The 12260-nt window shown below is 43.1% G+C and overlaps 1 protein-coding gene across 1 annotated transcript in view; it reads right to left on the bottom strand.

Annotated features, from left to right (window-relative positions):
- The window catches only part of LOC142202664 (uncharacterized), a 56466-nt gene that overhangs the window by 19185 nt on the left and 25021 nt on the right, over positions 1–12260 (bottom strand). Inside the window, exons 11-15 of the mRNA XM_075272908.1 lie at positions 8918–9041; positions 8439–8618; positions 5510–5636; positions 5117–5241; positions 2493–2678 (exon numbers count right to left, since the gene is read on the bottom strand). Coding sequence (XP_075129009.1) covers positions 2493–2678; positions 5117–5241; positions 5510–5636; positions 8439–8618; positions 8918–9041 — 742 coding nt within the window. The remainder of the gene's footprint in view (positions 1–2492; positions 2679–5116; positions 5242–5509; positions 5637–8438; positions 8619–8917; positions 9042–12260) is intronic.

Raw genomic sequence — 12260 nt, 5'->3', positions numbered from 1 at the left:
CCCAATATACTCTTTGAATTCCCAGTCAGACAATGGCACTGTATACCAGTAGTAAAAATTGTGGGTGCACGTAACCCCAATATATTCTTTGAATTCCCAGTCAGACACTGGCACTATATGGCAGTAGCAAGAAATGAGGGTATTTGTATTCCCAATATATTCTTTGAATTCCCAGTCAGACAATGGCACTGTATACCAGTAGTAAAAATTGTGGGTGCACGTAACCCCAATATATTCTTTGAATTACCAGTCAGAAACTGGCACTATATGGCAGTAGCAAGAAATGAGGGTATTTGTATTCCCAATATATTCTTTGAATTCCCAGTCAGACAATGGCACTGTATACCAGTAGTAAAAATTGTGGGTGTATATAGCCCCAATTCTATTGCTAGGGGACTTGCAGGGTATTTCTGGGGTGAAGGTGGGGGGGCACACCGTTGGAACGGGTATCGGGGTATATATCGGGTATACGGGAATACACTGACAGTGTATTCCATTCAGGATCCTGGGAAAGCTGGGTTGCGGCGATTGAGCCCGTCAGTGCCACGTTACACTGACAAGCTTCTCCCTGGAATTTAGCTCTTACAAGAGCTGTTGGTTGTCTTCTCCTTCCTATCCTAGCCTGTCCCTGCCTACCCAGAATCTAAGCCCTAGCTAGCTGGACGGAAACCTCCGTCCTCGGTGAATTGCAAGCTCAGAATGACGCGAAGCTGGGCGTCGCTGTTCTTTTAAATTAGAGGTCACATGTTTTCGGCAGCCAATGGGTTTTGCCTACTTTTTTCAACGTCACCGGTGTCGTAGTTCCTGTCCCACCTACCCAGCGCTGTTATTGGAGCAAAAAAGGCGCCAGGGAAGGTGGGAGGGGAATCGAGTAATGGCGCACTTTACCACGCGGTGTTCGATTCGATTCGAACATGCCGAACAGCCTAATATCCGATCGAACATGAGTTCGATAGAACACTGTTCGCTCATCTCTAATTATCATCAAAGAGCGCTCCTAAGAATAAGAAAACATTGACTGGTCGGCCGATCTCATATTTTATACAGGATTATCGGCAGCACATTGTCCTGTATAGTCAGGGCAAGGCTCCTGATAAGACATGTAGCCGAATAGGGGAGCAAACATTGGAGTAGAGATCGTTCCTTCCCCCTTCAGTTTGCTGCATCGGCTTGTGTAATCAGACCAATGCAAACGAGTGATGGTGAATGTGTTTCTTGTTGATGGACACTCGTGAAGGCCAACATCTGTCTGTGTAATACAGCCTTAGGAGGGGCTGGAAACACTGCGGGAAAAATCGTGGCATTTTATAGTACAGGAAAAGAGGATGGGATTCAAGCGAATCCAATGCCCACTTTGTGGTAAAAATCGCGGTGCGGACGCCGCGATTTTCAAAACTGGCGCGGATTTGGAACTCGTAGCATGTCAATTACATCTACGGAAACACCAGCGGTTTCTCCATAGATATGACTGTAACAGAAAGTATGCGGAGGAAAACTCAGAGAACTTTCCGTTTAAAGCCCTGCGGGAAGAACCGTGATGCATTGCCGTTGCGGTTTTTCGCACATCGCGTTTTAGCTGTGGGTCGTTCCGTGGGGCCTTAAAGAGGACGTTCTCTGGCACCGGCAGCATAATCCTATCCTGCAATCCCCATCCTTCTGACACTGAAGGGATATTGGTGCCAAAAAATAATGGCATTGATATCTCTGGCAACAGGGCGCATACCAACAAAGCTGACAGTGCACTGAATTCCGCGTACCGTCAGCTTTCACACTGCCGGTGCCAAAGAACGTGAACGGTCCTCTTTAAGAAGTAAATGAACACGCTTATCCCAAAAACAGTGCTCTACATTGCACTGATGAAGGGCAAAGATGCAGAAACAGCTGTCCGGTTTGGCTTCCATGCTACCTGTGAATTTAGATCTGTATAAAGCCAGGGTCACATTGCGACTTTCTGTAGCGTTCATGATTGATTTTAACTATTCAGTGATGGGTATGTACAGGTTTGTACTCATGCATTCAACTGGGTTGCAACTGTAGCTAAAGAGGTAAAGTCTTACTTCTAGGACTCCTACATAGAAATTCTGTTCAGCCAATTCACAGATATATTACTTGTTAAAAATAGATCTGATTAAACATTGGGCATTGACTTATAGGACTGATACTTCCCAACAGGTGGCGCTAGAGCCACAGCTTTCTTGTTCTTTGAAAGCAAGTTAATTGATGGTGCATAATGCGGCCGCCATAATGTCTCCCACGTTGACTGCCATTATGCTTTCTCACAGTAATGAAGAGCAAATTTTCCTAACTAGGCAGCAAAATGGGATCAATTAATACGTCACTGTGTATTCAGGCAGGCTTACCATCTAAAAGCTTGGGTAAGCGAGAAGACAACGCCTGCGGAGCTCACCTGGCTTCACCGTGAATAGAATTCGAGTGAAAATATGAATAGAGATTCTAACAATTTGCCGGATGAATGATTCTATTTTATTCACCTGCTTGTTCCGTTCTTTCTGTACTGAAGCGCTCAGCCCTTGGTTTTTCAGTCGCTCTTTGAACATGGTCTGGCGGTTTCTAGCTTCTGTACGCTGGGCTTTTTGGCTCCGTACCTTCTCTTGTAGCTGCTGACTCTTCAACTCTTCCAACAAGATTCCCTGATAGTGTTTGAGCCTCTCCATTTCCTGGGGTGGATGGAAATACAGTTAATATTCTGCACCTTCTATGATGTCCAACTTTCTTTACTAACCTTATCATAGAGGAGGATTCTTTACTGTTAAAGCAGTGACGATACCGAGAACTCAATATCAAGATATTGGAACAATTTAAAGATAGGCCTGGATGTCATTCTTGTAAGATGTTGGGATTTATAATGTTGGGAAGGATTTCTTCTACTTAGTGTAAGGTTTTGTAGGGATCAGCATATTGCCTAGACACAACTTGGGTAGGAGAGGATGGTTATGTGGTTTTTTTCTTCAATCCTGTCCCAAACTGCGCCATAAATTTACAGCATAAGCAGATAGGACTTGCCACATCATGCCCTAGGGGTCTGTTTACATGCAGGAATTTGGAATTGAATTTTCACATGAATTCTGCTGCAAAATGAGCTCCAAAAACCAGCCGGAGTCTGCCAACCATTGTTTTCAGCACATTTAAGAAACAAGTACCCTGTTTAATAGTCCATGGATTCAGCTGCAGAAACTACAGTGCAAAACCCACATTGCTTAACCCGTTTGTGTCTGATGCTACTTAGCCTGCAAACCTGGGACAGAAAGCCAAAGCTGTTCAGCTTTCTGCTGGGGGTTCCACAGGGCCTGTATTTGGCGAGGTATTTGAGGTGGAAAACCGTGTCAATGTGAACCTAGGATACATGTTCTGTTCAAGGATAGTCGAGCACAGTAGCTACACCTGCCCTACACCTGTATGATACTGCTGACACCCTGCATCAATGGCCAATAACTCTGAAGTGTCTCTACTATGGGTTGCAATGGACCCAACATGGCTGTATGTTTCTTGGGTACAGTCTAATAGGCATGTCAATTTATTAATATATTAGGAATCAAAAATATTACGTTGAAGTCCCCTAGCGGGACATAAAGGAAGATCAATAAAACCTTTCTGATGGCCTATCCTTAGACTGGGGGCCTCACGTGGTGTTTAACAGTCAGCACAAAGTGAGTGGGATTTTGGGGCAACACGGTGGCTCATTGGTTAGCACTGTAGCCTTGCAGCGCTGGAGTCCTGGGTTCAAATCCTGCCAGGAACAACATCTGCAAGGAGTTTGTATGTTCTCCCCGTGTTTGTGTGGATTTCCTCCCATTCTACAAAGACATATTGATAGGAAAATAAATGTATATTGTGATCCCTATTATATGGGGCTCACAATCTACATAAAAAAAAGTGGGTGCGATTTTAGTAAATGCCATGCCCACTTTGTGGTAAAAACCGCGCTACAGACGTGTGGTGATTTCCAAAACCAGTGAGGTTTTGGAAAACGCAGTATGTCGAGTATGCCTACAAAAACGCCAGCGGTTTCCGCATACGTATAACTGAAACAGAAAGTCCACAGAGGAAACCTCTGCAATCTTTGTCTAAAGCGCTACGGGAAGAACCACAATATGTTACTGCCATGTTTTTTTCCGCAGTGCTTTTTTTTTTTTTTTTTTACTGAGGGATGCTAATACATTTCCGTGGAGTAATTATTCATGTACCTGGTCCTTGAGATACTTTTGAAGGACCTGGGGGTTCCAGCCACCTCACCTCCACCCCCTTCCCCCCAGATCATGTGATCAGAGACAGCTCTGCCCCTCCTCCTTCTCACAGGTAATTAATTAATATACTATAGCCAGTCAGCCCCCATAACATTGGTAATTAATAGGGGGTGGAGCGACCCAGGGAGCCGATTGCTGCATCTAATCACATGATCTTGGGTCATCCCCGATTCCATCAAAAGCATCCTCGGAACCAATTAAATGAATAAATACTCCCTGGACAACCCCTTTAAGGTAGGCCATCAAATTCAATATTAGATGTGTGAGGGTCCTACCTGAGACCCCTGCAATGCAGTTATACTGAAACAATATGGTTCATGGTAATCTTTGCGTGTTGAGAGCTGTGCTGATCACTCTCCATCAATAGGTGAGTGACATCAGTAGGGCAGTGCTGCAGTACCTAAAGCCGTCGCTACACTTTGTACAGTGAGGGAGCCCAAATGTCCCGCAGCAGCTGCTCCATCAGCAATAACATATTGCCGATATCCTGCACCAATGGCCAATAACTGTGATCCCAGCTGTTAACCCCTTGGATGCCATCAGCATCCCTGCTATGGGTTGCCCGGGGCCTAACATGGCTATATGTTTCATGGTTAGTACCTATTAGACACCCCGTCACTTTAATATATTAGGAATTAAAATATTATTGGGCATAAAAAAGGAAGAAAAGCAAAAATCCCTTTTTTTCCCATAAAGCTTTAAATGGTGGTGTTTATGGGGTTAAACTGGAAATAGACTTTTGTGCCTGAACCCTTGGTAGCCTAGTTTCTTTGTTTAGCATCCTGGCATCAGCACAATATAAAGTAGCAGCCGTTATTTCCATCGCTCTGTGAGTAATAATGAATTTTTACCTTCTCATGCCTTTTGCGCAGCTGATGCTTCTGCAGAGCGTATTGTTCTATCACCTGATGTCGGAAAAGCTGATATTTCTCCTGTAGATGTCGCTCTTCTAGTCTAAGAATGACAGATTCTCGGGCTGCAGGAAGAACAGAGAGAATTCAACAGTATAGGGTTAAATGGAAAGAGAGGGGTCGGTGGGCTCCAATATTTTGGACATAGAAGAATGTAAATGGTTTGGCTTATCACATGTTTGTAGACACCAATAACCTTTTTGGGCATAGGCATCTTTGCAAACAACAAGTCACCCCTCCACCACCAAAAATAAAAAAAAAAAAACACAAATTTTTTGATATCAACTATTGGAGACCAAATATTCCTCTATGGCGTCACCCCTGGGGTCTTACCTTTTTTGAGGCTGTGGAGCTTACAGAGGTTTTCTCGCTCTATACTCATGACTTTCTTCTTATGTTCATTGACTACTTTCTGCAAAGCCGAGTTCAGCTCCTGCTGCTGTTCTACAAGAAATCTCTCCTGTAACAAAAATAAGCTTTCAGTAGTCCAATGTATCTCAGAATGGAGGGGATCAGTGGGAGGGATTATTTCTGCATCTATGATGGTGTGTTTCCATCTCTAGATATCACCTATAGGTGGCACTAGAGAGGTTTATCTGTCTGGAGGAGAGCTAGTTTATATGCTTTTTCCCAGGGAGCCATTCCTGTAAAATTCCCTATTCTGCAATGAGAAGCTGTATCCTTGCCAAAAATGCTAAAACAAGCCATAGTAGAGGATTAAGGAAACGTTTTACAGACACAATATCGACTGAATATCTATCTATCTATCTATCTATCTATCTATCTATCTATCTATCTATCTATCGACTGATAGACTTTGTCAATTGGCGTTGGACTGGCCCACCCCGGCATCTCCAATGGGCCATGGCGTGGTCACAAAACTAAGTCCCCAAAGGTTCAACAGTAGTCAACCCTATCTAGACCTGACTATGAAATCAATGACCTCATAGATTGTAAGCTCTTGCGAGCAGGGCCCTCAGTCCCATTGTGTGAAAGGACTTTCTTTGTAATGTATCTTTCTGTCTGTATTTGAACCCTACAAATTGTACAGCGCTGTGGAATATGTTGGCGCTATATAAATAAAATGTATTATTATTATTAATGACTTCCCACCAGGGTCTATTTCTTTAATAACCTTTAGAGCGAGTCTATCAGCAATATAAACCTAATCCCAGTATTTTATAGAGGGGATTCTACAGATACCAGATGTGCCCCTGTTATTCAGTTTTGGGGCCCCATTGTCATGGAAGCATTGTTTTATTTGTATGCAAAATGGAGCAGGAAAGTGTTTTGGGGACGTGTCTTGCTTGCCTGGGTTTCTGATTCCACTCCAGGTTCCTGAACAAAGCATTTTCACCCTAATTTTCATCTCAATTAAACTTTTTCTTTTTAATAATATAGATTGTGAGCCCCATATAGGGATCACAATGTACATTTTTTTTCCCATTTAAGTATGTCTTTGTAGAATGGGAGGAAATCCACGCAAACATGGGGAGAACATACAAACTCCTTGCAGATGTTGTTCCTGGCAGGATTCGAACCCAGGACTCCAGCACTGCAAGGCTGCAGCGCTAACCACTGAGCCACCGTGTTGCCCCATCTCAATTAAACTTTGTACATGAAAAGCTGAATAGCCAAAGCATATTTGGAAACTCTACAAAGTACCGGGACTAGGTTTGTACCCAATTTATTGCTGACCGACTCCCTTATAACATCCTATTCACCATATGTCCTATGTGTGCAATAATAACAGCATGTACATACACAGTATAGGAGGATGGACGCATAGTCAAGAAGGGCACGGCCAAACAAGGAATCCATCTGTCTCCTGACCACCATGGGAGGAACATCAAAGTAAAACAACACCATTGTAAAAGTGACTGTGGAAGGTGTATACACCTGTATACAGGCAACCATAGATTTAGGATTGTAGGAGTAAAGCAGAAGTTACCTGTACAGGTATATTTTAGGATTAAACTCTATAGGATTATTAAATAGCTGGTGAACTAGAACTGTTACTCAGAAAACTGTTGTATCCCTAAGGGAGTCTGTCTGGTGCAGAGGCCAGCAAGTCCAACTTTTTTTTTTTGCCTAGTAATATTAGGGAGACAATAATGGATACCGGACTGGCACCTTTATAGTCAATGGGGTCCAACGAAGTCCGTTATTGGACATATTTTTTTAGTGTTTATTCTGTTCTTCTGCTCCTATGATGGACTATAAGAGCAAATTAAACAATGCTGATGTGAACGCGCCCTTATCTGTAATCATAGTAAATAAGTGAATAGTTCTCAGACTGGGTTCACACTAGCATCGTCTTTCCATTGTTCGGGAAAGTGGACCCAAACAACGGCTGCTAAAACAGCGGTGGCATGCAGAGCCCGACAGACACCATTGACTATAATGGGAAGTCCTACGTGCAATAATCTTTACATTTATAGCAATTGTATATATTATGTGATATACAGGTAATGGAGAGATGTAGAAGATGTTTCTTTTGTACATCATGAACACTTGATCAATAGTTGTGAGCAATAACATTGGATTGTGATTATGTAACCCTATGGTACCCTAAAATATCTGATGGTGACCGTGGACAAGGGAATTCCACCTAAGGGTAAGGAACGGAATAAAAATGTGACATGATTCTCTATGAAAACGTCAAGTCCAGTAAGAATGGTTGTAGTAATGCTTATAGTGAAAGAGCTGGATTGACATAAGACCTGGCTTTGGATACTCCATATTGCCATGGCCTTATCACCCGTATTAGTTACCAATCTCACTACTGGTTTTAGGACTGATATACCTGAATCCCAGTGTTATGTCTACATCCCCAGATGGGCCAGTTCTATAGTAACCCATAATAGGTTACATTCCCATTCAATCCCCTGCTCTTCCCCGGTAGCAGCAGACACTTGGCCTATGAGATCTCTGCATAATATTATCACCGTGCAACCCCATCTCCGAAGGATTGTGGAACATCACGAAGGGAAAGCCTGGGATATGTCAATTAATATTCAGATATTTTATACTTCTAATACATTGACACATTTTCTTCCTCTCTCCATATGGTGCCTTCTGGGAAGTCGATTTTCTCCACCCACACTCTTTCCCAACAGCCAATATGTATTGTACTTTTAGAACAATTGGCTGACGTGATCCGACAGATAATAGCTATGACTTTAAGCCACACATGGGTACAATATATTTTAGATTTCGTGCTAGCTGTGGCAGAGCAGGGCAGTTGACAAAGCCCATTTACCTCTTGCCTTTTGTCTTTTAACTCCAGTTTCTTCTTGTTCCTCTCTTTCTGATGCTGAGCCTTGATACGGAGGGCATCTTGCTGCAGGCGGTTGGTGTGCTCTTGCTCTCTCCGCGCTCGTCCCTGTTCCATCTGTCTCTCCAAGGCCTCGATCTCTCGCTCATAATACTGCTTTTTACTCTGAAAGAACACACAGACCTTGATGTGAGAACATCGACAATGCGTCCCGAGCAATATGTCCTTAGCAATTAAAGTGTTAAGTCAAGCAGTAGACATTAGCATTGCAAGCATGTATCCCTGCCGTCCATATTAAATCCCTCATGCCATCAATAAGTCATAAAGGGGATGCCTGTGGGCAGTTACGGCTTGACCTCCAGCAGAAGGTGTCTGCCAACAGTTTACGCCTGTCCTACCGAGTGCCCCAGCCCACCCCATTGTCTCCAGCTTCCAGTAGAGCATTGTCTTGTCACCCCACTTACTATAATCTCCTGTTCAATGTGTCGGAACATGATCTCCCTCTCTCTTTGCATTCGCTGCTCCAGCTGGCTCTGTGCTTTCATCTCTTCTTTCTGCAGCACTCTCAGCTGCTGTAGCTCCTGGCGCCTGCAGAATATATTAAAAGGAACATTTCATGTGCAGGATGAAGATTCTGCTGCCAAGTATCGTAGTGATGCTACAGGCTGGCAGAGCGCGCGAGGAGCTGCAGTCATCCCCTACCTTGAGAGCTACAGGTCGATGCTTCTAGTCGTGATGAACGTGAACCCCGTGCCTACACACAGTGGAAGCAGCCATTTTGTGGACTAAACCAATTTTTCCCGACAATACAGCTTAATAATTCCCTTGGAAACATTACCATTAAAGGAAGCATCTGTGATGTCATTAGTTTCTAAAGAATTTATAGACTGCATTCTCATGAATATTCATCTGGTTGACGTCTTTACTATCTAATTGCCAAGTACATTTAAGAATGCACCTGTCGCTTACACACAATGAAGTCAGCCATTTTGTGGTCCGGAACACTATAAAAAAATGCCACATGTCAATTCATTGCTCCGTTAATGCAAATGTCAGTCAGGATTTTAGCTTCCGTATCGTGAGCGGTCGCTTACAGAGGACACGAGCATCAACTCCCGTAGATATCAAAGACCCGTTCATTAAACCGAGTGTAAAACTGTTCTTTTAAGTTCGGGTTCACCATTAAAGACCGCGGGGCATCCCCCCCTCCTCCCTATTGCCGCAACGGGAGGGGAAATAAAAGTACAATCTCCAACTGAATTGTTCAAGTTGTAAAAGAGTCTATTTTAATGGAAAGTGGGTCTACAGCAGACGTCTTCTTGCTAACCTTCAGAATGGATATTTGCAAAATGTAGGGAACAGATGGAAGGGAATAACACGTGACTACACAGTCGTCTGAAATCAGAGCGACACATAGGCCTGCATAGGAGCTGTAGACACAAAATGCTTGACTGAGAATTTTTATTCGGAATATTTGCAAAATTATAAATGGCTGTAGGTGAACATAATCATTGGATTATTCTTCCAGTTTATTCGCCATGAAAAGTCATGAAGGAATTTCTGATATAGTAACCCATTTACTAAATACATATCTGCTGGCGATTAGTTGATCACGACGCATTCTGCAACTAAAATCCACAGTGGCCACTGCTGGAAAAATGTGGTACTACACTGCACGTATTAAAATGAATTTGTGACCATACAATATCAAGAGTATCCACCCTAAATGATGTATGAATCCCAAGTAGGGACCCATTTATGATGTTAATGTGTACTGATTCACAAATCAGTTTGTCATTATGGATTAATTGCAAATTTCCTACAATTTCAGGTCCAGGTGAGGCCTCCATTTTTGTGGTTCACCACCCACAAATCATAGTTATACTCTGGTGTCTCTTCAGACCCATGAAACTAACAAGCAGAGGCTCGGGAAGGAGTAGAAAAATAATAAGCACTGATACTCACCTTCCCTCACCTCTCCTGGGCTCCCTCATGATTTGTTGTGAGCATTTCCATGCCTCTATGGGCCTCTTATGGCCCCTAATGTAAATTCACAGGCCCTGGGGTTACCACTGAGGCCTGAGATTGGGCCTCAGCAGTCACGTGGGGGCTCACCAATGACAATACATGTTCATGCAATCATAAAGCCTCGGTGGTGACTCCGGGGCCCTGACATCTCAGACGAGGCTGAGAAGATGTCTGAGGATGCTGGGGAATGTGTAGCAGACTCCATGGGCCCAGTAGAGGTGAAGGAAGATGTATATCAGTGTTTATCATTTCTCTGCACCGCCACTGGGCCTCCACTTAATATTCTCTGGGGTCTGAAGATCCCTCAGGGTATAATAATTAACACCTCTGTCTCCGTCTGAAGTGGAGCTAGCGGGTGAACCTTGCAAATAATCTCGAAACAAGCCATGTTTTGTCTATATGCTAAACTAAGGCATTGAATTGTGGTTGTCCTGAGGGTTAGAACATGTTAGGCCATAATTCAACAAATTGTATTGCCTTCTTCTAGCTTAGTCAAGGTTACAGCATGCATGCAGCATGTTATAGAGCAGGAGGAGCTGAGCAGACTGATATATAGTTTTATGGGAAAAGACGTGTCATGTATCCATTTATATGGCTGCTTTTTGTTAATAACAGTCATCTAGACATAGGAGACGTCTGACTTAGCCTCCCCTCTATGACTGTGCATACTGAGATAGCTGTCAGTCAATTATAGTTATGCTTGAAACTGGTATAATGTTATATGATAAGATGGCGCCTGCATCCAAGATGGGTGCAAGAAAAACAAATCCTTGGCTTGCTGCCAGAAGACGGCTCCCCAAGGTTGCCACGCAGGACCAGGAGTAGCCGGCTATATATGGCACTGCTTAAACTTTTTTGATTGAGATGTATCATACCAATAAGGAATGAATATGAAAACTTACGTTGTTGTTATATCACCTCCGTTCTCGTCTACTATTTAACCCCATGTTGTTTTAATAAAAGTTGCGTCAGTTGGTTGAGAGAGGAACTAATACCAACATATAGAGTGGTGTGACTTCTTCACTGCCTGGCACTCAGCCTAATTAATTAGGACGACGACAGTTATCCAGGATTATTGGTCAATTAGTCATAAACACCACCCACATGACTAGATAACTAATTATAGAAAAAGCAAAAGATGTAAATTGATAAATGACAAGATATACTGAATCTTTCCCCACAAACCTATATATCAATCTGCTCAGCTCCTCCTGCTCTATAATATGCTGCATGCAGATTGGACTGCATATTTCATGTGACATTTTCCTGTAAGTTCTTATTTGTTTTCTGGTTGCATTAAAGGGATATGTGCTTTTCAATGAAACCATTAATTACAAATCCGCATTCATATGGCATCTTATCTCATCTTGCTTTGATTATATGGGACATTTACTTATTAAAGTTATTTCCAGGGCTTAGGGCATGAGCCATTCATCTATCCTGGGTGCTTCGTTGTCCAGTCCCTTTCCCTACCATGCCGACTGTCTGCAATGGAATTGGAGAGGTTCACATGATCGCTGCAACATATCATTGGCCTCAGTGGTTGATGGTAAGGAACTGGTGACATATTGTGAGTAACATCATCAGTCCCTCTCAAGAGACAAATGATTGGGCTCAGCAGCCATGCGAGCCTCTCCACCTCCAGCGCTCCAAGTCCCGGTACAGGAGAGACTAGAGTCTAGACAATGGAGTGGTGGAGATAGGTAAATGTGTTCTTTTTGTTTTACACTAACCATGGTTGTCCTTGAGTTTGCCCTAAATCCTGGACAATTATTTTGT

This window comes from Leptodactylus fuscus, chromosome 5 (assembly GCF_031893055.1).
Source record: "Leptodactylus fuscus isolate aLepFus1 chromosome 5, aLepFus1.hap2, whole genome shotgun sequence".
NCBI classification, from domain to species: domain Eukaryota; kingdom Metazoa; phylum Chordata; class Amphibia; order Anura; family Leptodactylidae; genus Leptodactylus; species Leptodactylus fuscus.
Note: the sequence above shows the minus strand (reverse complement) of the source record. Positions and strands in the feature narration are given on the sequence as shown.